General features: G+C 47.1%; 2 protein-coding genes across 19 annotated transcripts in view; one reads left to right on the top strand and one right to left on the bottom strand.

The window, feature by feature from the left end:
- Positions 1-52: 52 nt before the first annotated feature.
- On the bottom strand, positions 53-26267 carry CCDC40 (coiled-coil domain containing 40). Of its 10 annotated transcripts, none has more exons than XM_043528585.1 (22): positions 24297-24467; positions 22326-22386; positions 21103-21231; positions 19068-19208; positions 18996-19019; positions 18362-18533; positions 17563-17750; positions 16930-17013; positions 16624-16843; positions 15268-15425; positions 13069-13191; positions 11919-12040; positions 9324-9567; positions 9003-9185; positions 7137-7382; positions 6183-6396; positions 4866-5035; positions 4420-4511; positions 3493-3613; positions 2634-2822; positions 1703-1861; positions 53-1191 (listed from the first exon to the last, which is right to left on the bottom strand). In XM_043528585.1, the coding sequence occupies exons 1-22, from the start codon at positions 24392-24394 to the stop codon at positions 943-945; spliced, it is 3387 nt and encodes a 1128-aa protein (XP_043384520.1). In that variant the 5' UTR covers positions 24395-24467; the 3' UTR covers positions 53-942. The 10 variants fall into 10 exon arrangements, 9 of the variants coding, with proteins under 9 accessions (XP_043384520.1, XP_043384521.1, XP_043384524.1 ...); XM_043528586.1 differs by having other exon boundaries at positions 18996-19043; positions 19116-19208; positions 24297-24466; XM_043528589.1 differs by lacking the exon at positions 24297-24467 and adding an exon at positions 24718-26267 and having other exon boundaries at positions 17563-17714; positions 18996-19208.
- Positions 26153-26947, top strand: part of TBC1D16 (TBC1 domain family member 16) — a 38572-nt gene continuing 37777 nt past the window's right edge. For 2 of the 9 annotated variants that reach the window (XM_037914510.2, XM_037914512.2), the window contains exon 1: positions 26314-26467. The gene's annotated coding sequence lies outside the window, so the exon portion shown is untranslated. Of the gene's footprint in view, positions 26468-26947 lie in introns of all 9 variants that reach the window. The other 7 variants (XM_037914507.2, XM_037914508.2, XM_043528593.1 and 4 more) reach the window with 7 other exon arrangements.

The following is a 26947-nucleotide window of genomic DNA, read 5'->3' as shown; positions in this document are numbered from 1 at the left end:
GGCGGGGACCGGGCCCGGAGCGGTAGTGATTTCTTCCCAGCCCAGCAGCAGGTCAGTAAAACAAACACAAGACAGAGAGGCCAAGCAACCCGCTGAAATGAAAGAAAAGGAAATCTGAAGTTGCTGAAGATGGGAGGTTCATTTCCTCGTTCTCCTCCGCAGGGTTATGAAATAAGCAGCTGTTAAACACAAGTCCAGTCTGCTTAGAAAAACGTGCATTTCCCCTCTGATGTCCCTCTGCTTATTCTGATGAGCAGAGACCATACCTCACTGTTTCACCCTGTCATATACTCCCTAATTTAGGGGCACTACCACTAAACAAAACCATGTGGATTGGTTTTTGCAATTGGAGCTCTTAAGTGAAGTGCTGACACTGATGGGAAAGACTGTTGGCAATCCACTGAAGAATAGTATTCTGTATAGAAGGGGAGTATGAACAAGATTAGAGGATTTTCCACTTCATTCAGGAATGTCTTTCTAGGCCCTGTCTGCACTCATCTTCCCATTCCAGAAGCATTCATATTCCATCTTCAACTTTGATGCAGCTCAAAGCTGGTGAGCTCCCCAGATTTGGCAGAAAGTGTTCTAGGACCCATCTCTCTGTCCATGGAGAAGACTGTGCGACTTAACCCCCAAAAAGTGGATTTGCACCTCTTTCCCATGTTCTAACACAATACACAATTATATGAGTGGTTGGACCTAAACCAGCCTGCTGTCTTGGAGCAGACAGAAAAGCCAGAGATTGGAGCAGGGCACACACGGCTGGAACCCAAGATCACAGAAGCAGTTTTATTACTTTGTGTGTCAGTTTCTCATCACTGCTCATTTTTCTGTTGTTCAGCCTCCAGGAAAGTGACAAAAGCAATAAAATCTTATACTGTATTTATTTGTGAAAATATTTGTCAAAAGATACTTTATTCCGATCTGGCTCTGTGCTTCTGCCTATTCTGCTTCCTGTGACCCAAGCCTGGAGTCCAGGGCTTGGCTGAGCCAGGACAACACCCTCTGGTACTGAGGATACTCCTGCTGAATCTGATGGATGATGACATTAATGGTGTGCAGCCGGTCCTGCTGTTTCCGCTGCTCCTGCTGCAGGACTTGCTGGGTGCGGCACAGTGGGGTATACTTCCCGTCCTTCACTGCCTGCAGATGCTTCTGACGAGTCTGATAGGCCACAATTTCTGAAAGGTTCTTAGAAGAGCAACAGTGAAAACTACATTAAGGACATCTGATTGAATAAAAGAGAGCTATGAGAGTAAGGAGCACTTAATTAAATGGGGGAGGAAACGCGATTATCACATCTTGAAATGGAGGATTATGAAGAGGGAGAGATCAGTGAAGTCCTATTCTAACTACTAAAGTGGGCATCCCCCGTTTTGAGTTATATATATAAATGCTTAGTGAATCTCCAAATCAGACACATGCATAGAAGAAAAATCTTGCAAAGACAGAGAAATGCTATGAATTTTAAAAGACAAGGGAGATCTGTCAGGTCACACCACCGCCAGAGAAAGTTCTGTCTCCCACACAGATGAGCTTTGGTCTTACTGTTGAGACTTCCAGTTCTAGAACGGAACATGATGGTGCTCAAATAATCAGCCTGAGCTTGGTACATGTGGTTTGGGATGAGGTAGAAAGGCCATGTGGGCTGGCAGCACAGGAAAATAATACATGCAGTGCATACGTATTAAAGACACCTTACCCAACGTTTCTTGTCCTGAAGCCTCTCTATGTCTGCATCAAGGACATCAGTCTCAGCCTGCAAACTGGAGACCTGCTGCTGCTTTTCCAGAAGGCCGATGCTGAGAGATTTCTGGGTGTTCTCCAGCTCTGTGATGGTTCTGTTGCAGTCTTGAGCATTCTAATGAAAGGAAGGGAAGGAAACTTGAGATTCTGCCTCTGCGTGCCAACTGCATTGCCAAATTATCACCTGAGAACTTCTCCCTTTCTTGGACATTTCAAGGCTGTACTTCCTTTAGTAAGTATACTTTGTGGCCTAAAGGCACAGGCACTCACACTGCTAGATGCCCATTAGGCACACTGGGCATTCTAATGTTGTGCCAGGAAATGTGACAATCCACTGGTGTTTCACTGCATTGCCATGCAGTGAATGTCTCCATGCCTGGGGGCACATTACTGCACTTTTCTTTATACTACCATGAAGAGAGGCAGATGGCACAGAATATGCACCAGACATTTTCCTTCCAAGCACTTTGTATCCCAACTCCAAGCGATTAAAGAAAATAGGATAACTGGGGAATGAGGAGCAGCATTGAAGGGTTTGAATAAAAGTCCTGTCAAGTTCTTCTAAGACAGAAGGTTAGTGGGTCTGGCATGGCAAAAAGTAGATGATCTTCAGAGCTACATGAGGAATACCATAGAATCCTGGAGATCAACATGAGTTTCACCATGGCCTATCCCCAGTGTCCTCTTCTCCATTGACATATGTCCACAGCACTTTCCTTGCCATCTGGGAGAAAGGTTGGCTCAGTGAATCGTGCGTGACATCCTCCTTGCATAGTCTGATAGTAGGCCATAAAGCAAAGCTGATGTCGAGCAATATCGGACATATTTCTAGTTATAAAGCAACTGCAGAAAAAATCAGTTCTTATGGCCCCTCTCTACCTGCTCACCTTTTGGGTTTCCTTGATCTTCTTTCGCAGCTCCTGTGTCTTGTGGTGGAAGTCACTCTGGGTGAAATGTTTCTTATCCATTTTGCTCTGACCCTCCCCCCGAATCATGATGGTCTCTCTGCGGGAGACAGCTGCCTCCATATCACGAATCATCTTCTCCTGCTGCTTTGTCAGCTGGCTGTAGCGGACCTGCCATGTGTGAGGAGAGAGAAACTCTGAAGATACCCAGTGGTCACAAATTGCATCTGATAGAAGACTTTCAGTGTGACAAATTCCAGCTAAAGAGACAGGACACATTTGACACACAGGCCTTGGCATCCCAAATCTTTCAACTAAATCATGAGCCAGGTTTGTACAGCATGGATCTGGGGGGCATCAGACTAATAACTGACTCCCTATCCGCTTGCCCAACACAGTCTTCTAAAGATTTCAACGCAATAAATTCATCTAAACGCAATAATAAGGGAGGGAAGGTAGAAGTATCCTGTAGGTGGGAGAGGAGGTTGCTTTGGCAGAGAGAGAAACACTTCTCTGAATCAGTGCATTGGTGGATGTAATATTCCATAAATGGTGCTTTGGTTACGTACTGGGTCACCACGTAGTAAGATAAACGCTGTCCTGTAAGTTTCCTTCCCAGTCAGGTCTACCTTTTGCTGAGCTCCCCCATTGCTAGGCTAACACAAGGAACATGTAAAGAGGTGTAACAGCATACTGTGCTAGGTCAAAGGAAGACACCTATCCCTGACACTGCCAGGAACCTTGGAGTTATCTCCTATCTACCGTCTGATGTTTCAGCATCTCCTGCAAGGCTGGGTAATCTCCTTGTGAATCTCCTCTTTCCCCTCCCACCTTGGCTCACCTGCATCCTATGGATCTCTGTTCTCATGGCTCGGATCTCGCCTTGCCCTGTCTCTGAGTCCACTGCAGCACGCATCTCCTTAGCCAGCTGGATCTTTTTCTCCCATAGCATGATCTGATGCCTTCAAGGACAGAATGGGAGGGGATGCTTTTCTATGAAAAAGAAGGGGTCACTCTGCCACTTGATTCCCCTGTATATGTGGTGTCACACTATGGATCCCCATTCTGAGTCCAAAGCTCAACAGTCCAGCAGGAAACTAAGAGTTCACTGTATGGAACATGACACATTGGTGCCCTCAATGTGAGAATCAGTCAGGGTTCTGCAGGTCAGAAGTGCCATGATAATGGTAGAAATCGGAGTTGGGATTGCAGCATAAAGGATTAAAGCCAACATTTGTTAACTCAGCAGCTCTGAAAAATCAGGCCCTTTATTTAGGGGCCTCCTGTGAGGTCCCAAGTTTGAGAATTTTGGATCATTTAGCTACCTTCCTCTGGACAGCCATTGGGCTTACATCACACCACTCCATACTGAGTTTCCCTCTCTCCCCCACACACTCAACGCTGGCAGCCTTCTGCTGACTAGAGGCCAAGCACTGAGTGAGGGTGGAGACCGCATTACTTCTCATTCATCTACAGAAACAGGCTGCTGGTGCAGCCGTATGAGGAAGACTGAACAGCAGTTACTGTGACTGTATCTGGCCTGCAGAAAATAAATGATAGACTCTTAATCTTCTGGGTTACAAAAAGTTCTAGAACTCATCCCACCTTCCCATCAAAGGTAGAGGGGAGCCAGGAAAGGAGCACATCAATCTAACAGGATGTGACAGAACGCATTTTCCCCTCCAGCATTAGGGCAGGGAAGGATAATGCAGTTGCATGACAAGAGAGTTCAAACACTGTGGCATAAAACAAGGGGTCTGGGTCTCACTCTGCTTCCACCAGGCTGTTTAGGAGTCTCTCTTTCTCCTCATGCAGTCGGTCCAGCTTCTCCTGCATCTCAATCGACTCTCTCTCTGCTGCCTGGAGTTAGGAAGCAGAAATCAACATCACTGTGTCAGACTGAGAGGCGCTGGCAGGCTCACTGCTTGCCTCTGATCTTCCTGCCTCTTTTGGCTTACAACCCTCCCCACAACAGGTAGAACGTCTAACCCTCCTGGGCTATGTAAAGGGAATCATTGTCTCTGCACAGGAACCAAATTGGGATAGCCTTTCTGTGCATAGCTGTACATTTCCATCTGGTTACATGGTTTTGTGCCATGGGGGCAGCAGTTAGCAATCTCTGACTGTCTCGTGCAACACAGTGCCAGTGAGAGCTCAGCAAGATTGCTGTTTGTCAGGCTGTGTCTTGGAGACGCGGAGCAAAGCCTTCCCTACCTTAAGCGAGCGCACAAACTCATTCTCCATGATGGTGTTGCCATGCTGCAGCTCCTCCGAGTTGTGGCTGTTCTTGTTGATTAACATGTTGAGTTTCATCAAGTCATTGGCCATGTTCCTCATGTGGCGTTCAATGTCTTTCTGTTCATTCTTCTCCTGCTGGATTTCATCTACAGGAGAATAGGAAAGAGATGGAAAAGATTTTAAAAAGTAAAAGCAGAGCGTACTCACCAGGGCACTGGGGCCCGGGGGGGGAGATGGGGGGGTTCTGACAGTGTAGACAAAGCTGCACTTGTAGCTACCCACTCTGAAGGTCTCCATGGACACTGACAAAGCCACAAGCCTTTCCATAAAGCCAAAATCAAATCCACGTTTTGAAAATGGTTATGATGAAACCCTACCTGTGTGTGTGCTGGAGGAGGCTTGAGGGCCTGACTCAGAAGGACAGTGTAAGGGAGCCCAGGCTGGTGGACCAGGCAGGCTCAGTAGTACCCCAGAGTGGGGGGTAACCCATCCCATATCTCACTTCCTTGACATTGTTGGGGCCTAGGGCACTGTTGCACCTCGGTCCCTCCTGTTCTCTGCCTGTGGCACATAATAGTCTAGGCTCCTGTAAGCCGCGATACTTTGGTCTAATTCGGTTGCTGAGTCTAGTATGCAGGTGCTGGTGGCCTGTGATAGACAAGAAGTCAGACTAGATCAAGGATTCTCAAACTGGGGGTTGGGACCCCTCAGGGGGTCACAAGGTTATTACATGGGGGGTCGCAAGCTGTCAGCCTCCACCCCAAACCCCGCTTTGCCTCCAACATTTATAATAGTGTTAAAGATATAAAAAAGTGTTTTTAATTTATGGGGGGGGTGGTCACACTCAGAGGCTTGCTATGTGAAAGGGGTCACCAGCACAAAAGTTTGAGAACCCATGGACTAGGTGATCTGATCGTCCCTTCTGGCCTTAACCTTTATGACCCTATTTTCTAAGAACAGTAACATATCAAGATGGTCACCTGGGATGTGATCCTGCAACCCTTCCTCTTATATAAGTAAAGGCTGCAAGATCCAGCCCTTAGAGGGGATACCAGGCTGCTCAAGTGGCAGAAGGTGCCTGGCATGTAGCCCGAGAGTACACCCAGGAATACAATAGAACCACACGTCACACTGTATATGCATACAGAGGCACTATGCTTGCAGATACTGAAAATTTTCTTTGTTGCGAGGTTCTAAAATTACAAGTTATTGAACCGTCTCTCCCTTTGTTCTCTGGCAGCGCATGCCCACTCGTTGATTAACACTGCCAGGAGGATTGAGGGAAACACTTACTTTCAGTGCGCACTTTCTTTTGTTGCATGATGGTGATCTGTTTCTTTAACATATCCAAGGAGGCCAGCTGCTCTTCCCGCTCCTGGGTCAGTTTGACCAGCTCTTTCTGCAGCCTGAGCCAGTACTTCTGCAGTGTCATCACGTCTGAGTTGTATTCATCTATCTGCTTGGTCAGCCTGTTGATCTCAACTTCCAAGGGTCCCAGTTCTTGACCCTGTAAAGGAAAAAAGTTTAGTATTAGTCAGACAGAGACGCTACTTACTATGGCATCCCTAGACCTTCTGGAGCTCAGCTCAGGGATGCCTGAAATGCTCATTTTGCATGTTGGTAGCCAGCTCATGGCTGCATCAGCAGTGCTGCTATCTGAGTTCTGGGATCATGTGAACAGGTTTGGGTGTTGCTTCTGGCATTCCTTTCTGTCATGCATAACCAGAGAGAACTGTGTATGGCTTTCCTCATCTTTACCCTCCTCCACCCCCTTTCTTGTGTTTAAATTGTAAATGCACACCCTGAATGGAAGTCCCTAAATGCACCAAGAAAAATCTTCATCCCATAGATTTGCTCTTAATCAATTGTTGGATTATTTCTTAAAATGACACACTGTGAAGTTGGGATTTAATTTTTGCATTAAAACTAATCATGAGTCTAAACTGGGGACTTGCTCACATCAGCAGCAGAATTCAGCAGCCAGAACTGGGATTATCCCCATTTACATTTAGTCTGGCCTCCCAGGAGAGGTACTGGCCAGGGCTGCTTCTTTGATAGTGTTTGATGGCTACAGAGAGGAACACAAAAATCAGCATGACAGGCATTCTGAGTGCACTGTACAGGTTAGACACCTCCTCTCATTACCTTGCCCATGTCTATTACCTCTACACAGTTACCTTTATGAACCAAACTTAATCTCATTAACGAATGAAATCAGGTTCGGGGGTTTAAGCGTAAGAGACGTACCCCCAACTGGGAAATCGTCATCTCCATTTTCTTGTTGAACAGGTTGATGACCCCCTGCTTGCGCTCGATCAGGAGATTGCGCTTGCTGATCTCATTCTCACTGCGGTTGATCAGGTCATTGATATTTTTCATTTCCTTGTCCAGCGCAGAGAATGTCTTTTGGAGCATAGAGAGCCTGCAGTTGGTGTGAGTTGTGTCCAGAATGACCTGGGCTGTGTCATTCTCAACTTTGGAAAAATGCAGCTCCTAATAACATCAACAACAAAAAAAGCATTGTCATTCAGCAGTAATCCACTTCTTAGTGTTGTAAACAGGTCTGCAATCCTGTCAACGAAATATGGCTAAGAGAGGAGCATGTCTAGTACATAAAGAATGGGACTGGGAGTCAGGAGACCTGGAGTCTATTTCCAGTTCTGTCATATGTGCTATGGGGCTTTGGGCTAGTTACGTAACCTCTCTGCACCTCTCTTCCCCCATCAGTACAATGCGGATAATGACATTTACCTACTTTCTAGGGATGATGGGAGGCAGTAATCCTGATGTCCTTTGAGGGAAGATGCTAGAGAAGGCAAAGTTTTATTATCATCATCATCCCTGAAGTTATTTTCCCAACCTATATGCCTCAGTTACATCTGGCCAGACAGACAGAGATGCAAATAACTACAGAAGAGCCACTTGCCCTGCATCTATCTCAGAGTTGCCTGCATGTTTCACAATCAAAGACAGCATTAACAGCTTGCCAGGAGCCCAAGGACTGCACCTGATTTATAGAAAATGGAGAAGAGTGAAGTCACCTTAATATTGAACAGAGAAACGTGGCCCATAGAAATACAGGTCTGAGCACTCGCTGTTACATTCTTGATGTGACCACTAGGTCACAACTCAGGATGGCACACTTCTTGCTGGAACTTGTAGTGTCCATGAGCTGCACCTCTGTATGCTGATGAGGGCAGCCACATTGTAAAATGTCATGGTCTGTGCTTTGGCCGCCTCTGGTTCGCTTCATTTAGAGAGTGGGTCTGCAGTATTCCTTTCCACATGTAAAAGCATGCAGCACTGAGTCTAAACATGCCCAGGGTGCGTCACTCTATGCCATTCTCTAAGCAGAAGATGAAGCCAGTATCTGCTGTACAAGATGGCACTAATATTTCTGTCATACTTTCTTTGGCTAAATTATCTTCTGAAACCTTGCAATATGATCCTCAAAAGGCAGCTGCGAAGGGAAGAGCTCTTAGGCACATCTGCACCTGGAGGTGAATTCAGAGAAGCTGCGTTTTGCTTTGCAGGCCCTTCTACTTTTATGCTTAATAGGAATGTCCCCTGCCCTTTCCACAAGACCTGAAAACTTGATTAACAGTAACAGAAATATCTCATATTTCTATAGTACCTATCATCCTGAATAGTCCTAAAGTATTGTACAAACTCAGCCTACGGTTTACAAGGGAATCACTTCACCCGCCATGGAAATACAGACACTTGTAGGGTGAAACATGGCAATTTAACAGCACATGGTAACATAATGCAACAGCTTAGGACAGTAAGTGAAGAAGAATCCGAGCCATTTGAAACTGTACAAGAAATGTAATAGGCAAAGGGAATGACCCAAGATGGAATTTGACTAGAATGCTACATAGTCAAGGACAAAGCCCTGTCCTCCTGGCAGTAGCTGGAGCACTAGGAACACAGGGAGTGTGATGGAGCTTGCTTTAGATGGGGTCCTCTTTTTTTGGCAGGGGAGGCTATCTATTGGTGCCAATGGCCTTTGGGCCATGCTTGCAGTATCCTGGAGGGAATAAACACAGAATGTGTGTCTCTCTCTCTCCTGCAGGTCAGCTACCATCAGTCACACAGAAGCAGATGCCATACCAGATCCAGCTTTCTCTTATGAAGTTTAGCAGCCAGTTGTGAAAAATATTTTGCTGCTTTGCTGGACATCAGCTGATCCTGCAGCTTTGCCATGATCTGATTCTCCAACTCCTGTCTGGCTTCAGTCTCTTTCTTTGTTTCCTTACTGATGGCCTGCAACTCATTCATCCGAGCAGCTCGGTCCTGAGAGGAAAGACACGGAAACAGGGCTGTTAAAAAGTGTAGGCTGTTGGGATTTGGGAAAGTGGATAGAAATCTACAGGTGACAAAATATCAATGTCTGATTAAAAAAGCCTCTTCTCCACGGGGACCTGGTCTCACCGAGTTGGCCCTGCTGAGGGCTTGCTCTGTCTCATGCAGCGTGCGGGTGTAGGTGCTGTATTCAACTTTCAGGGCATCCTGTTTGGCTGTGCACTGGGCAATCAGCTTCTTGCTCATGTTGGCATCATTCTCCGAGCGGTTCAAGATGCTGGCAAGCAGCTCGTTCCTCTCTTCCTCCTTCGTGACTGACTTCTTGTAGACTTGGATCTCTGTCTCTAAGGACCTGAGCTGGTGCTTGGACTGCCTGCAAGGGCAAGGAGAAGACAGAAGAGTGTCATGGGGATTGATTTGTGCACTGGATAGTCAACTCCAAACTCCTGCTTTCAAACAGGCTGCTGCAGAAATGAGTAAGTGAAGAGCAAGAAAATCAGACAAGTTCATTCAGCACTGGGGCTATCTGTGTTCATTAAAATCACCCTACTGGAAATAAAACTAAGGCACCTAAATTTTTGGCTAATTTTGAATAGCTCCTTGTGCTCTAGATCTCCCAGTCCTGTTACACTGCAGTTCAGGGGATGAGACCTCAGGGCTTGATCTCAGCCCAAAACTCCCAGGGCCAGTTCAGATGGGAACACAGAACTACTGGGGCACCAGCTCTAGGAGTGAGAGGATAGAAGCTCCCTACATGGCTGTCTAGCACCATGCTCCAATTGGCCCAGAAGGGGCACTGATGTGAGGAACTGCCTTCAGTCCTGCCTGACCAAAAGGATAGGCATAACATTGGGGAAGGGGTCCTTTCAGGCCGTCAGGTACCCATTTGTATTGGAACGGGTATGCTCTTTTTCATGATATTTTTCCCCCTCTTTTCAACAAGCCCATGCTGTGATGACACAACGGTTATTGGTGGCATCATGTCGTTTCCTTGCCAATAGGCTACATTCCAGAGGATGTCCTTATGGGAAGGGTGAAGGAGACCACAGCCTGGATACACTGGGAATGGATGGATCACCACGCTGGGAAGTTACACTAAGGAGAGAGAAAACAAAGAAGATGCCAGTATATGCAGAGACGCAGGCAGCTCTCTCACTTATGGGGAGTTGGAAGAGGTGGGAATCACAGATTTCAGTATCTGAAAAGTGAGGGTTTTTCTTCTCTGCTTAGAGTGGAGTGAACTGCTTCAGCAAAGCTGTATTCTCACAGGAAACAGCAGTGTGTGATTGTGAGAGAGACATCATACAAATTTACTACAGATTGCACCTATTTGACTGCATGAAAACTAACCAATTTTGTATATCATCAGGAGTATTTTTAATATACATTTAGTACACTTTATGAAATACTTTACCACATACTATGTGAAAAATATATTCTGTTTCTGGGTGGGTTCTATCCAGCTGATGAGTACCTGGAAGTAATTAACTTGGTGACAATATTTCTCTCTTGTCTGCCCTGATCTCCTGTTGAATTCCTCACTAATTTCACCCTCCACAGACATATGGATGCAAGTCATGCATCTCTGCAGTTAAAACAAACTGCTTGCAATCCCAATAGTAGCCCACAGGCTTGTGATAAATAAAATAATGTTTCACAAAGTTCCTCTCTATCTTCACCTAGCTGCTGGATGAACAGCTGGGTTACAGCTGGCTGACCTTTCAATCTTAGTAGGATCCAAATACTCAGCAACAAATTCCATTTTATTTCCACTTCCATTCCATGTTTTAATACCGCCTCCCTCATGATGGTATGCAGTCTGAGTTGGGGATATAGTGTATTCCACTTCAGAAGCCCTCTCTGTTTCTCAAGTTCAGCCGTCATTTCCTTGCCATCACCTGTCCACCGCCACACAATGTCTTCCCACAGGCACATTTCATTACACAGGTACCAAACTACTGAAACTAGCGGAATAACCAAGATGGAGTAGTCAAGATGGAGCCTTATAAGTGGCTGGCAGAGATGGATGTTTGACAATGGAAGCATTCTTCTCCCAACCCTTATGTAGAGATTAAGGGAAAGCAGACTGTGTCATCATGTCTCCTTTGCTGCAGTGTGAATGTGACAGCACAGAGCTCTTGGCAGATGGAAGGAGAAACCAAAAGTCAAAAGGAAATGTGTCTACAGAAAATGAATTTATTTCAGTTCTTCTCCCTGTTCTCCCCAGGAAATCAGAGAAGAAAAGTATTTTGCAGATTCACGCACCATTGGGCAAGTTTTAGGGCTAAAGAAAGAACACACATTCCCTTCGGCACCCAAGGTTGGGATTTTCTGAGGAATGGATTCTTGCCAAATGTCACAAAATCGTGACTGCAAATTACCTAGGTAAATCTTTCCTGATGCCTGTTCTTTTGTCCTGGGAAGTCCTTAAAGGGATAGAGTCAAATGCAAACCAGATAATTCTGCCTAGTTATCTATTTCATACCTTTGAAGGAAGATCATGCTGTGAAGGGAGAAAACACTAACAAAAAATGATGCTCCTTACCCTAGTGACCCTTTGCCATTCTAAGCTCTTCAGAGCAACAGATTTATTCTTTGTTTAGCGCATGGTATACATACAACACTATATTAACAATAACCTTGACAGCACTCTTTTCTCTCTTCCAATAACTCCCATCCAAAGTGTAGCTATTCTTTTTGTTGGCCCACTTTCAGATGCTATACCTTAGTGCCTCCTGCATGGCAGAGTAGGCTTCATCTCGTCGCTTCATCCCAGTCAAGCTGCTATCCCACTGATGCATCAGTTGCTTCTTCTCCATGTTAATAGTTTGTATCTCCATACAAGCCTGCAGAGACACCCCACTCTGAGATACTGAATCAACACTGGGCTGGGCTCTCACACCTGCATTCCATCCTCATTGCCCACTTCATTTCACAATACAGCTGGGAAGAAACAGCTCAAAATATTCATGCTTTGTCTTCTCTTGTTTTCCTATGTCCCCTGCTCTTTCTTTGGCTCTTTTTACCTTTACCCTTGTAGAGTAAGTGAATTAAATGCATTGGCGTACATCTTGTTTTCAGTTACTTTAACAACTTCACTGTAACCAAAAGTGTAATTTATATCATTATGTACATGAACATTTTTTGCAACATTAAGATCACAGACAAAAACTGCAGAAAGGAAAGGAAATGCAAAAGTCAAGGCCCCAACAGCAACATTAACTCAGCCTTGTCTCACATCCTGTGTGTCTTATGGGATACAATTTACAATGTACTATAAATGGTAATATATTAAGCTACAGATTTAACATGAAAATCCAGACCAGAAAAGGGGTATTGTGCTAGCACAGTTGGGTCAGTGCATCTGTGCAGTGCATCGTGATGTTATCAAGCTATTATTTACACTGCGGTAACACCTAAATATAATTACTATGTAATACTTGGATATCGTGATACTATGATGTACAGGAGAAATATATGTCATTAATATGTAGGAAAATGGATGTCAGAGATTGGACCTGGCATGGAGTTGCTCTGCCGCAGACTCATCCTGTCAGTCACATCAGATGGGTCTGATTAGCTCCAATCCAGGAGCACAGAAGGGGTGCGTGTCTCCCTTCAAGGTAAAGGAACTAAGGGGGTAAGACAAGAGGTCTTGCAGGGGAAAACCCTAGAAACAGCCAACTCAGGATAAGTTTTATTTGTTGTTGTTCTTAAGAACATAGGAACCCCTTTATTCACACAAAGGGCAGGGGTCTGAGAATTTGGACTCAAACCCAGGGGGTGTGTACTGTGTTAAGTGCAAGGTGGAGGACTCTGGCCCATCACAAAATGTAATATTAACCAACACATGAAAAATATTGTCATCTCCTACCTCACTCACTGCTTTTCGTGTTATTTTTGTGTCTTCAGCCTGGGCAATAAATTGAGCTTCATACAGACCAATCTGCTCCTGCAGTTCATTAAACTTCCTTGTTAAGCGGTCTACAAGCAGATCCTACAAAAATCAGACCACAACAGATCAGCACAAATACTGCAAACAATCCCAATCCTGACAACATGGATTCAGCAAGAGACACACGGGGGAAGCAAGGTCAAGTGAGGGAGCTGCATTAGATTTGGTGGCTGTCAGGTCTTCACCATCCTCACTAGTGAGTGCAGTGCCATGTGATGACAGTCATCTCCATCGCTGCTGAGTGGTCAGGATTGCTCAGTCCATTGCACCATGCTGCAGAGGATTCATTTTCATTTAGTCCATTTATATTATTCAGTCTCATATCAAGGAAGAGCATCAGGTCCAATATGTCACCTAACTTCTATCTATCTAGGTTACTATACTGTGCCCATCACTATGGCATCTGACTACCTTAAAAGGTAATAATTTAGAAGAAAATGCCCTCTAAAAAGCTATCAAAAATCCATACTCCATTGCCACTGTTGACATAATCCTACAATATTTATTCTGCCGCAAGAGGCAGCCATCTAACCAGCAGAGGGAGCATGAGTTAAAAAAAACTGACCAGCTATATTTTGTGTTGTAAAATCACGTTTCTAAATTCATCATTGTTCAGAATAATCCCCCTGGGGCTTGAAAATAAGGTGTCTCCTCACTAAACCTCTCCTTCCTCCTTTGCATGTCTGGATACTGGGTTGTTACTATAGAGTTGCTCAAAGAAGCTGTGCTATGTTTTTCAAAAATTTTTTGCTGTCAGGAAGGTTTCTGTGATTTTTTTTTTTTTTAATTTAGTGGGAAAATAGGCGAACAGAATATTGGGAATCATTAAGAAAGGGATAGATAATAAGACAGAAAATATCATATTGCCTCTATATAAATCCATGGTATGCCCACATAGAATCATAGAATATCAGGGTTGGAAGGGACCTCAGGAGGTCATCTAGTCCAACCCCCTGCTTAAAGCAGGACCAATCCCCAATTTTTGCCCCAGATCCCTAAATGGCCCCCTCAAGGATTGAAATCACAATCCTGGGTTTAGCAGGCCAATGCTCAAACCACTGAGCTATCCCTCCCCTCATCTTGAATACTGCGTGCAGATGTGGTCGCCCCATCTCAAAAAAGATATGTTGGAATTGGAAAAAGTTCAGAAAAGGATAACAAAAAGGATTAGGGGTATGGACCAGCTGCCATATGAGGAGAGATTAATAAAACTGGGACTTTTCAGCTTGGAAAAGACACGACTAAGGGAGGATATGATAGAGGTCTAAACAATCATGACTGGTGTGGAGAAAATAAATAAGGAAGTGTTATTTACTCCTTCACATAACACAAGAACTAGGCATCAACAAATGTAATTAATAGGCAGCAGATTTAAAACAAACAAAAGGAAGCATTTTTTCACACAACGCACAGTCAACCTGTGGAACTCCTTTCCAGAGGATGTTGTGAAGGCCAAGACTATATATAACAGGCTCCAAAAAAGAACTAGATAAGTTCCTGGAGGATAGGTCCATGAATGGCTATTAGCCAGGATGGTGTCTCTAGCCTTTGTTTCCCAGAAGCTGGGAATGGGCGACAGGGGGTGGATCACTTGATGATTCCCTGTTCTGTTTATTCCCCCTGGGGCACTTGGCATTGGCCACTGTCGGAAGACAGGATACTGTGCTAGATGGACCTTTGGTCTGAACCAGTATGGCCGTTCTTATGAATGATTTGATTTAGAAAAAGGAATGGTGTCCCCAGCCTCTATTTGTCAGAGGGTGGAGATGGATGGCAGGAGAGAGATCACTAGATCATTACCTGTTAGGTTCACTCCCTCTGGGGCACTTGGCATTGGCCACTGTCGGTAGCCAGGATACTGGGCTGGATGGACCTTTGGTCTGACCCAGTGTGGCCGTTCTTATGTTATTATGTTAAAATGCATATCTAAGGAACCACCTGCTATTTGCAAACATGTACAATCTACGAATGGAAGAGGGCAGACCACATTTTGTACCAATCTTCCTAGAATATATTCTTTTAACATTCTGTATGACAAGACAGCATTTTCCCAAGGGACTCTGAACTCCAATGACATAATTCAAAGCCTCTTTGTCAGACTTGATAGTTGCCCTATACCTGTTTTTTCTTCTCCACCTCAGCCTGATTCCTGTCTGCCTCAGCCTTCTTCACTGCCCGTTTCATCACGGAGATATCACCACGCACATCCTGGTCCATGTTCTGCATATAGAAGAGACGCAAGGCCATGTTTTCCACCTCTGTCTGCATTACAGAAACTGGGGAGATAGGTGGAAAGGTTAGTTACAGAAGAGGATTTCTGCAACATGTACCATACCAGAGCTAAAAGAGAAAGTAATTAGGATGTGGACAGAGCAAAACCCATAAAAAAACCCACCCAAGTCATATGACCCGCTCTGAGGTGGGCATGGACATCAGTTCCTGGAGCAGAATTCCTGAGGAGAAGCTGCCCAAGAGACCTGGTAAGTGCCCTCAATTCCCAGTATATCCTGTATCTCCACAATACTGAAATAGCCCAGCTAAGTTCACTGCCTTGACTGTAAAGGGTTGCCAAGCAGAAGAGCCTCGTCTGATGCACCAGGCTGTCTAATCAACTAAGGATCTGCAATCTTCACCAAAGCCTCAACAGACCCCAGCAGAGGCCTCAGACAAGTATAAATAACCAAATGGTGGGAAATGAGTTGTGTTGAATATTGGAAAGCCATTGGAACAACTTACCAAAGGTCCTGGTGAATTCTCCCTCACTGGCAATTTTTAAATCAAGAATGGATGTTTTTCTGGGAATGGGTGACAGGGCATGGATCACTTGATCAAGCATGGATCACCTGATGATTACCTGTTCTGTTCATTCCCTCTGGGGCACCTGGCATTGGCCACTGTCTGAAGACAGGACACTGGGCAAGATGGACCTTTGGTCTGACCCAGTGTGGCCATTCTTATGTTCTAAGAGATCTGCTCTAGGATTTCTTTTGGGGAAGTTCTCTCGCCTGTGCTATACAGGAAGTCAGGTTAGATAATCACAATGTGGCCTTAGAATCTATGAAAGCCTACTTGCCAGGAATGGCCTTTGTTCAAAGGAACCCCTTAAAGGGACAGAAAAGCATTTGTCTTATGACAAAGATGTGGGTTATACTGGTAAAAATTATATAAAAACCAAGACAAGTATTAGGTACATCTATAATGCTTTGAATGTACATGGTGCTTTACAGATATAGAATAAAATATGGTCTACCCCCTAAAGAGATTACCAACTAACCAATACAATTGCCAAGCTATGCTACAGGAGGCCTAACTGGCGAGGCATACCAGGTATGCTTGAGTTGATCTTTCCAGTCAGCGAGCCATTCCTGAATGCTTGGGCTGATGTTCTTCAAACCATTGTTTGACTTACGCTCAACCTCATTTGTCCTTATGTGACTAGAATGAGGAAAGACTAAGCAAGAGCGCCTTAGTCACCTTTCTTGCGTTCATCCTCAGTGCTCTGACATGTTTTCTTGTACACATTTCTGATGTCCTGCAGCTCCTCCTCTAGCTGCCGACGCACCATGGCTATCTGAGAATATCGGTCCTGGTTCTTCTCCAGTTCCATCTGCAGCCGGGCCAGCTGCTGCTGGACCCCATAAAGGACCATTCCCAGCTCCTCCCTCTGCACCTTACCCTGCTTTGTGGCCACCGTCTGCAGACACAAGAGGAGATGGGTCAATTCACACCAACTTGGACAGGGCTGGAATGCTATGGGAAGTCCATGGAAAACTACTATACCAGCTCCCGAAGCTCCATGGTCACTTTTTCCATCTGTTTACTAAGGTAATTCTTTAGGGCAGCTTGGAATCTTCTCATCAGGGGCTAGAGAGGGAAGGAAGATGATGATAGCATCCTTATAACACCTGCATGAATAAGTTATCAAGGAACATGTGTCAGGTACAACACTGCATTTTCACCTCTGGAGACTTGGGTTCCTGTCCTGAGCAGACTGCAAGTGAAATGGGTTGTGCAGATTCAGCCTTATGCCTTGTGGACATTTGCTCGTATCATAAAACTACCACCTAGTTTGGCATCACTAGTCATTTCTGTTTAGGAGAGGCCCAGAGTCTTTGGAGGTCAGAAGTGAAATGAATGGCAGAGCTGTGTGAGGGAAGCTTGCACAGCGTTTTCCCACCAGCTGTAGGTCCTTCATTTTCCTGAGAACTGAAGTTCACCAGATTTTCCCATTGCTCTAATCTGCAATTCTAATTTACTACAGAGGGAGCAGATACCATACAGGAGTCAGAACTTTTGTAAAAAGGATGTATAACATATTTAACCTGGAATACAGCTAAACCATGGCCCAGTTTGCCTCCCAGTTCATGGAACCCTCAATACCAGTGACAAGTCTTGAATTTGGACTTTTCTTACATGTTCCGGGTCCAAGACAATCAGCTGTGTTTCCTCCTCCGTTTCCTCACTGCCCTCTATTTCAGCTTGCTCATCTGCATAATGTAGACTTGCATTCTCTTCCCCACTCCCAAGCCTGCTGAGGTGCTGGTTAAACAGCTGAAATGCAGAGTCTGAATAGGGAGAGGAGATGGCTACCCCAATGTCACCTGTGCTTGGATGACAAAGAGCAGGCATCACAGAATGAGAATTCAGTGCATTTAAAGGTATTTTAAGATTAGCAGGTGTCCTGATGGGGGAAAATATACCTAACAGAGCCAGCTTTCTTTGGAATTTTAGATTGCCTCACAATGTCACTAGCACACAGAAAATAAATCATAATAAAAATATACAGTAATTCTAACAGTGAGGAGGAAAGTTATTATGGAAAAGATTTAAGGACAGGCTTAGTAGTAGCATCATGCAGAGGTTAAACATAAGGATTAAGGCTTGTCTACATGGGGACATGCAGAAAAATGAATCTGAATTAACTAAAGGTGTGAATTTAAAGTGTGAATTAAAATAAACCAAATTAAGGCCACTTTAATTCTGAATAAGAGTGTCCATATGGGGGCTTAATGCTATTTAATTAATACACTCTAAATTCACACCTTTAGTTAATTCAGATTAATTTTTCTGAGTTCCCTGTGTAGACAAGCCCTTAGATTGGATAGTGTATGTCCAACTAGATTCACATTTATTGGGAGAGGAGAAAAAACTGGATACTGTATTTGAAAGCTGGCTGCAAGGATAGTACTATTAGTAAGACACTAACTGATACCTGACTCAGCATGAATCTCCATGTGCACTGATAATGCAGACCTCTGGGTGCTAGCTCCTGAGGACATGCGGGATCTGCTCCAGCTGTCTATCACTGACTGCTCCATGTCAGGCAGTTTGGGAGGAAGATTATCCACTTCTACTTGGTCTGAGGAAACCTCATCAGATTTTTCCTGGAACATAAAGGCCATCATATAAAATTAGGGCTGTGAAAGGATCTTCAGTTTAACACAGTTTGCTACTAAAATTCTGCTTATCTTTGTCATCACAAGATAGAAATATAGTCAGCTATAAAAACAGTCTTGTTGCTTCTTGAGGAAGCCGGAAAGCAATTAAAAGGCTCTAAAGTTATCCCAGATATGCCAGCAAGGCTGTATCACTCATGGTGATGGGCACATTAGAAATGCATGCAATAATAAACTAACCCCTTGAATTTTGTTAGGAGTTCTTTATCCACCATGGCTGGTTACCAATTGTCTCCTTTCCAGTTAGCCTCTCTCTTGCACGATTCATCCAGTGGTGTGTGTTTACAGTACTAGAATTGCTTCAACAATTTGGGAATGTAATGTCACAAACACTGGATTGGGGGTCTTGTGAATGAGACACTCCCCTAGTTTAAATTCATAACCAGTCACCTCTCCAAAGGTGACCTCAGAGACCTCCTGCTCCGTGGCCCCTGAAACCTCTTCCTCCGTGGTCCCCGCGACCTCCTGCTCCGTGGCCCCTGCGACCTCCTGCTCTGTGGCCCCTGAGACCTCTTGCTCTTTTGGGATGAGTCTCTCTCCTGGGTCCTCTGTAGGCAAAGCCTCTCCCTCTTCCGTGTCATCACTGTTCTCTGGCTGCATTCCCTAGCACAGATCAAAACCAGAAAGTAGAACACAACAAAACAATATTATAATGGTCCATGTTCTTTACTAAGGGCTATTACTACAGTGCTTTACAGCTGCTTTGCACATCTGACCACATCTAGTATAACAGCAGCTCCTGCTAGGACTACAGTGACTAAGGCCCTGTCAAAATTTCCATGAGAAGCTTTTACTTTCCCATATTTATAACTCAGAAGTGAAAAATCTCTCTTTAGATTTTACCGAAGAAGGTGGTTTTCAAAGCCACGTTATACCCGACCGAATCACTTTGTTTTCTTTCTGTCTGTCTCTTTTCAAACTGTTCCTTTTAACTAATGCTGTAAGTCACTAGGTTCTAATATTGTAGGGTTCTATTAATGTAATTAGAAATTACCATTATGTCTCAGATTGTTGCCTATGCCTTTGTTATTTCAAAACGAGACTATTACAGTGTGCTATATCTGAGGATACACCTTAGATCCATCCTAGACTGAAGCTGGTGCAGACAGTGGCTCACTTACCAAGTGGGGCATCTTATTGGAAGCATTTGCACTGGCTGCCTGTTGATCTCTGGGTGGAATTTAAGGTGTGGGTTATGACTTATAAAGCCCTAAATAGCTTGGGACCAGTCTGTCTGAGGGATCGCCTCTCTCCCTGGGCCAAACTTCCACAGCAGCTGTAATCAGCAGGGAGCCCAAGCTGGATCCCTCTGGTTATAGAAGACGTGGCAGCTGTCAGGGCATTTTCTTTGAGTGTTCAGGACTATGGAACTTGCTCCCCCAGGTCCAAAATAGCCCAAATATTGTGACCATCTGGGCACACTGAGAAAGCACCTGTTTGACAGGTTGGTTCGGAGAGGATGTTTTTCCCAGAACTATGAAGGAGTAGGAAGGATTGTTTTGTAGGTGGCTGGCTAGCTGAGTTCCGGTTTAAATGATCATTTTAGTACTGCTGGGATTTTGTTGTACTATTAATTATGTATTAGGGTACTTAGAGTCTTGGATAGATGCAACCTAATTACTCTTACAAACAGATAACCTACTGAAACAGATGGGGCATGATTTTCATAACTGCTTAGTGCCTGCAGCTTGCATTGACTTTCACTGGCATCAAAGATGCTCAGTACTTCTGAAAATCAGGCCCTTTTGGAGTGGTTTTGAAAATAAGAGAAAACAAATAGGAGGATTCTTATGTGGACTGAGACAGCCCAGTAAAATGTCTAGTGTAAAATATTGTGCAGCCCAGAATATAAATATGAATAACCTGTACATTCTATTTCCCCCAGTAAGTTCATATTTAAATTTATTTTGTTGCAGTCAATTTATTATGTATGTTTGTAACATTGTAAGCTATACATATGCAATGAGCCTGTTTTACTTCAAATAATCAATACATGGACTCCACAGGAATTCAGGCTTCCTATAAGTCTCCTACTTTGAATGTGGATTGTGGACGTAAGTTATTTAATTACTATATTACAGTAATGAGCACTCAGATTTCCATAATACCAGAATACAACTCTTAGGACCAAGTCCTGTAAATTCCCAAGCACCGAGGTGCTTGAGGTCATTAATTTTCCCCAAAATTAGTTTCCCCATTGATAAATTTCCCCAAAAATAAATTTATCTTTCCTTTAAAAGTGCTCCAAGATCTACAGATGAAAAGTCCTGTGTCAGAGATGAGTAAGAGCTAAGTTTTACAAGACTCTCCTGGAAACTGGAATGTAGCCAAATTAAGCTTCCTGAGGCCTCCCTTTCATATCCAAGATAAGATAGCAATAGTTTCTCAATTTTTTGCTACACTGGAATTGCTTCTTTAATGATTTGTGATGTCAACGCATTGGATTGATTGTTCTGTAGATACCACGCTCTCCTAGGGAGAATTCATAAACATCCACCTCTACAATGGGAGGCTCTGGGGACTCAGGTGCATTTGGTTCTGCTGGGTTGAGTTCCATTCCTGGCTCCTCTGCTGAACCACCATCTGCCTCTTTCTTTCTGTTATGGCTACTCTCTGGTTGCTCCACCTAGCATACAGCAGAAAACAACATTGTAACAACTGACTGACTCCAATCAAAGTTCTCCATTATGCACTCTACTACTACTACACAGCACTTCACATCTAGTGTAAGGAAATGCTCTTAATATTGAAGCATCTGCTAGTGCTGCAGTCATTAGAGATGTGTTAATAAACCCTTAAATTCCTCCCAGACTCTACAGAGATTTAAAAAAAAATGGCTTAGTTGTTTTAAAATATAGCACAAAAACAAAATCCCTAACCCAGAAGCAACTTGAAATGATTATAAAAATTCAACATCAAAGTCCATAACTCAAAATCTGTCAAGTCTTATTCTGTGTTAAGATTATGAATTGACTTGTTTGCAGATATAATATTTCCCAATAAATGTTAGAATTTTCTTTAGGAGGAGACCATTCTGAATATTAAACATATTATACCAATAGGTCACTACAATTTCACAGATGGAGGAAGTTTCTGTATTCACAATTTTTTGAAAATTTAGAGGATATTTTTAGTGTATTAACTATTTTTATGTTTTTCTGCCTCCAAAGTAAATGTGTTCCCACACATCTTTTGTACATCTTTATTAGTAAACTGAGGGGTACAAAAAAAATCCCCAAAGAATCACAGAAATGTAGGGCTGGAAGGGACCTCAAGAGGTCATCTAGTCTAACCCCTGCCCTGAGGCAGGACCAAGTAAACCTAGCCTATCTCTGACAGGTGTTTGTCTAACCTTCTTCTTAAAATCCTCCAATGGGGATTCTCCCTCAGTAACATATTCCAGTACTAAACTATCCTTATAGTTAGAAAATTTTCCAAAATCTGATCTGAATATTCTAGCTAATCCTTTTCAGGACAAAGGCACTCTGATCTCTAACATTTCTTGGGGAAATGTTTCTTTTCGTGTTTTGAATTTTTTTGGGTTTGTTTTTTTTTTTTTTAATGTTTTGTTTCAGCATTTCTTGGGAAATCCTATATTTCAATATTAGTTGCATTTCTAGTGAACCCACCCACATAGTATCTGGGCACCAAAATATGCACTAATTCCCATGTGATTCTAATTCCCAAGGTGCATTAAGTCTTTCATATCTGCAACTTTACCCCATTGCCTTCTGGATGCAGCTCCTCCTCTTCTGAAATTTGTCCAACACCTGATTCAGGGCTTAATTAAATTGAACAAAATTATTGAACAATTTTAAACAGAACAACAACGTACAAAAATTAAAAGCTTGGCTTTAGGTCAAATACTAGCACTGCCTCCTGGAGCATTAACAGGGATCAGAACCAAATGTAGGAGTTTGTAAACGTACAGAACCTAATGCCATCAGGAACACTTGCATGGAAACAAACAGGAACACTGTTTTAGTGTGAGTGAAGACAGTTTATTACTTGGAATTGCTGTGTTTGCAACACAGACACTGTAGCCTTCTGCAAGTGCCTGAGAACCAGAAACGGACATGGACTGAAAACAAATGGAATGCTAGTGCAGCTGAAGAAGACAGAGTCTGGAAGTGAGCTCCGATTGGGGGGCTGGGGCTGGTCTGGAGAGGTAAGGGAAGGATCCTCCTTCCTTGTCCCTTTCCCTCGCTGGCTCTTTCCCCCATCCTTGTTACTCTCACCCCTTTACAGTTCCCACTAGCTCAATGTGCTCCTCTCCCCATCTCCATCCCAATTTCCCCCCTCCTCCCACCAGCACAGATCCAGATCCCACATCCTCCTCTGCTTCTGCCTCATCCCCTCTGGTGACATTGGCCCTAACACTGGCTCTCCCCCATCCCCACACCTGACCTGCCACCACCTCCACCCCTTTGTTCCATCGTTCCTAAGCTCATGCCCATCTCCCGTTCCTTTTCCCCAGCTCTTGCTGTCTCTGGAATGCCCGTTCCATCCACAATCTCTTCCTCTCCTTGCAGCTCCCCAAGAGACCTGGATCCCTTTGTTTGACTCTGCTTCTGCAGATGCCTTCTCTCAGAGATGCCTCTCCTTCTCACTGTCCTGGATCAGACCATGGTGGGGGGCTGGGCTTTTTTTCTTCCATTCCTGTCACCTCTAACCTCACCCTGCTCCCGCTCCCCACTCTTTCTCCTCTTTTGAACAGGTGAGGATGGGGGCTGGAGAAAGGAATGGGGTCGGGGTGAGGATGAGGATGTGCTGGAGGGGACAGGGAAACGGGGTCAGGGTGAGGACAATGAGGGTTGGGAGGAAGGTAGGGGTGAGGATGATGAGGGGGCAAGGAGGAAGGAAGGGGTGAGGATGAGGAAGGGCTGTGGGGGGCAGGGAGGGGTGAGGATGAGGAGGGGCTGTGGGGGGCAGGGAGGGGGGAGGAAGAGGAGGGGGCAGGGAGAGGGGAGGATGAGGAGGGGCTGGAGGGGACAGGGAGGGGGGAGGATGAGGAGGGGCTGGAGGAAGGGAGGGGTGAGGATGAGGAGGGGCTGTGGGAGGCAGGGAGGGGGGAGGATGAAGAGGGTGGGGAGGAAGGGAGGGGGGAGGATGAGGAGGAGCTGTGGGGGGCAGGGAGGGTTGAGGATGAGGATGGGGAGGGGGCAGGGAGGGAGGGGCTGTGGGGGGCAGGGAGGGAGGAGGATGAGGATGGGGAGGGGGCAGGGAGGGAGGGGCTGTGGGGGGCAGGGAGGGGGGAGGATGGGGAGGGGGCAGGGAGGGAGGGGCTGTGGGGGGCAGGGAGGGGGGAGGATGGGGAGGGGGCAGGGAGGGAGGGGCTGTGGGGGGGCAGGGAGGGGGGAGGATGAGGGTGCGGTGGGGGCAGGGAGGGGGGAGGATGAGGATGGGGAGGGGGCAGGAAGGGAGGGGCTGTGGGGGGCAGGGAGGGGTGAGGATGAGGGTGCGGTGGGGGCAGGGAGGGGGGAGGATGAGGATGGGGAGGGGGCAGGGAGGGAGGGGCTGTGGGGGGCGGGGAGGGGGGAGGAAGGGAGGGGCTGCGGGGGGGCAGGGAGGGGGGAGGATGGGGGGGGCGGGGAGAGGGTGGGGAGGGGCCGGGGAAGAGGGGCCGGGGGCTGGGGCTGGGGCAGGTCCCTCCCCGTGCGGGGCCCTTTGGGGCGCCTCCCTCTCGCTCACCCGCTGCCCGGCTCCACCGGCTCCATCTTCCCGTTGCCAGGCGACACCATCAACATCCGGGAGGTACCACGGGGGAGGGGGAAGCCGGACTGAACCATCCCTTCCCCCGGGCGGGGGAGGGTCAGTCGCCGCGGAGCAGGAGGGTAGCGGGGCCGGGTCTCCCCTCCCGCCCACTCCGCCCGCCGTGGCACCTCCCGGGGAGGGGAGAGCCCCGGGGGGGGCGATGGGGGGGTTGGAGGGGGGGGGTCTATGATGGGGATTGAATCTTCAGAGACTGGTGCGGGGGACGATTCAATTTGTTAAAGTCCAATCAATTGGATTCAATTCGTTAAAATTTTAATGCAAAGTAATTAATGGGTGCAAAGCGACCCCAACAGCAGCATTAAACTGTGACTTATATTTGCTTCCTCCTTCCACTCACCCTTCCCTGGGACCTTCCCTCCTGCCCTCTCTCTGCTGAATGCTCCCGCTGGCCTGACCGACATCACTAACACCATGGTGGGAGCATGACTGAGCCCTGGTGCCAGTCAGGGAGGAGTCAGGGGGATGACAAATGACCCTCCTCCGGGTTTTTGCACTTGCTCAAAGTTCCAGAAAAAGAATATTATCTGGTTACTAATCACCCAGGCCATGTCCCCACTGGTTTTAAGTGGTGGTACCACACTAAATCATTGGTGCATCCGATGAAGTGAGCTGTAGCTCACGAAAGCTCATGCTCAAATAAATTGGTTAGTCTCTAAGGTGCCACAAGTCCTCCTGTTCTTTTTGCGAATACAGACTAACACGGCTGTTACTCTGGAACTAAATCAGCGTGGCTGCTGCCAGAGCCATCCTGCTCCAGCTGCATGGTTGCATCACCATCAAAATGTGACCTAGCCACCCCTGCGTACAGGTGGAGGAGGAACAGCCGGGCCAAGTGGTGTTGCGAGCTGGTGCCCAGGGTCTCTCGGCTCCTGTACAATGGAGCTCAGAGGAGCCTGCTGTAAACTTGACTCTTCATGCCACCAGCTTCTGCACTTTGTAGCTGAGAGAGGGGAGACTCCCCGATCAAGGAGGCCCAGGGTCCCTGCAGGAGGAGTAGGGGGGAAGAGTGCGGACTGTAATGGAGTCTGTGCGGAGTGGGACCAGAATTTCCCCATGCACCCGAAATGTCTGGATTGACATCACTGAAACTGAGTGACCTGTGCCCAAAGATGTCCCCTCATTCATTGGTGCAGGAACTAGGGGTGCTGCTGCACCCCCAGTCTTGAAGTGCTTTCCATTACCTGCAGGGTTTACAGTTTGGTTCAGTGGCTCTCAGCATACACACAGTAAACATTGTCCTGGCACCCCTGCCCTCACTAGTTGATGATAATCCATTTTTCCCATACGGCACCTCTCTGCCATCAGCGCTCAAGGGGCCTCGCTTGTCTGGGGCGCGCAGAAGGCCAGGTGGACCCCTGCCCCACGCTGCCACTGCCGGGACCCCCATGCTGGGAGCTGGGGCTCTGCCCAGGGCTGAGGCTCCTTGTGCCTTGGGGTGGGGCTGGCACAGGGCCCCCTTGAACCCGCGGTGGCAGCTTTCAGCAGGGCGACAGGACCCTGCTGAAAGCCGGACCCTCAGGCGGGCAGGGCGTACGAAGGTAGCTGGGCCCAGCAGGGCTGGGACTAGGGGTGCTGCTGCCCCCAGCACCCCCACTTCACAAACGGCTCCGGCGCCCCCTGGGGCCGACGGTCCAGGCCCCTGGACGGGCCGCAGCGGGAACTGCCCAGGGGCCGCTCAGCGGGGCGGCCCCTGCACTGGGAGGACTGGCCCGGGCAGGGGACGGCGGGGTCCCTCTTGCCCGCCGTAGGGGCTGTCTCGTTGACGCGGAAGCGGAACAGACACCGGAAGTAGGAGGGGCGGCGCGTGTCCCTCCAGCCCCGCGTTTCCCGCTGATCCCTGCGGGATGGGTGACGCCCGGGCGGAGCGCGCCCCGCATCCTCGCGCCGATTCGGGAGGGGGCGGGGCTGTTGGGGGAGGGGGCGGGGCTTCCCATGTCCCCGCCCCGCTGCCCCTCCCTCACCCCCTGCGCCCGGCCCGGCCTCGCGTTGCTGAACGCGGCGGCGGAGGCAGCTGGAGCAGGAGGGAGCCGCTCGTCCCGGCCCTTGTGCCTCGGGCCGGGGTGGGTCTCGAGCAACCCGGTGCGGGGGTGAGGCTGCCGCCTGGGGCCGCCTCCCTGAGCGGGGGCTTAGCCGGGGGTGGTTGGATCTCGGAGGAGGGGATTGCACTGGGGGGGGCTGCATCCGGGGGCTGTAATTTGGATGGGGAGGGGCTGCAGGAGGAGGGGGAGCTGTGTCCTGGAGGAGGGGGGAGCTGTGTCCTGGGTGGGGGGGGGAGGGGCTGCAGGAGGAGGGGGAGCTGTGTCCTGGGTGGGGGGGGGAGGGGCTGCAGGAGGAGGGGGAGCTGTGTCCTGGGTGGGGGGGGGAGGGGCTGCAGGAGGAGGGGGAGCTGTGTCCTGGGTGGGGGGGGGGAGGGCTGCAGGAGGAGGGGGAGCTGTGTCCTGGGTGGGGGGGGGAGGGGCTGCAGGAGGAGGGGGAGCTGTGTCCTGGGTGGGGGGGGGAGGGGCTGCAGGAGGAGGGGGAGCTGTGTCCTGGGTGGGGGGGGGAGGGGCTGCAGGAGGAGGGGGAGC

The sequence above is a fragment of the Chelonia mydas genome, chromosome 14 (assembly GCF_015237465.2).
Source record: "Chelonia mydas isolate rCheMyd1 chromosome 14, rCheMyd1.pri.v2, whole genome shotgun sequence".
NCBI lineage: Eukaryota > Metazoa > Chordata > Testudines > Cheloniidae > Chelonia > Chelonia mydas.
This window is presented reverse-complemented; position numbering and strand designations above follow the sequence as displayed.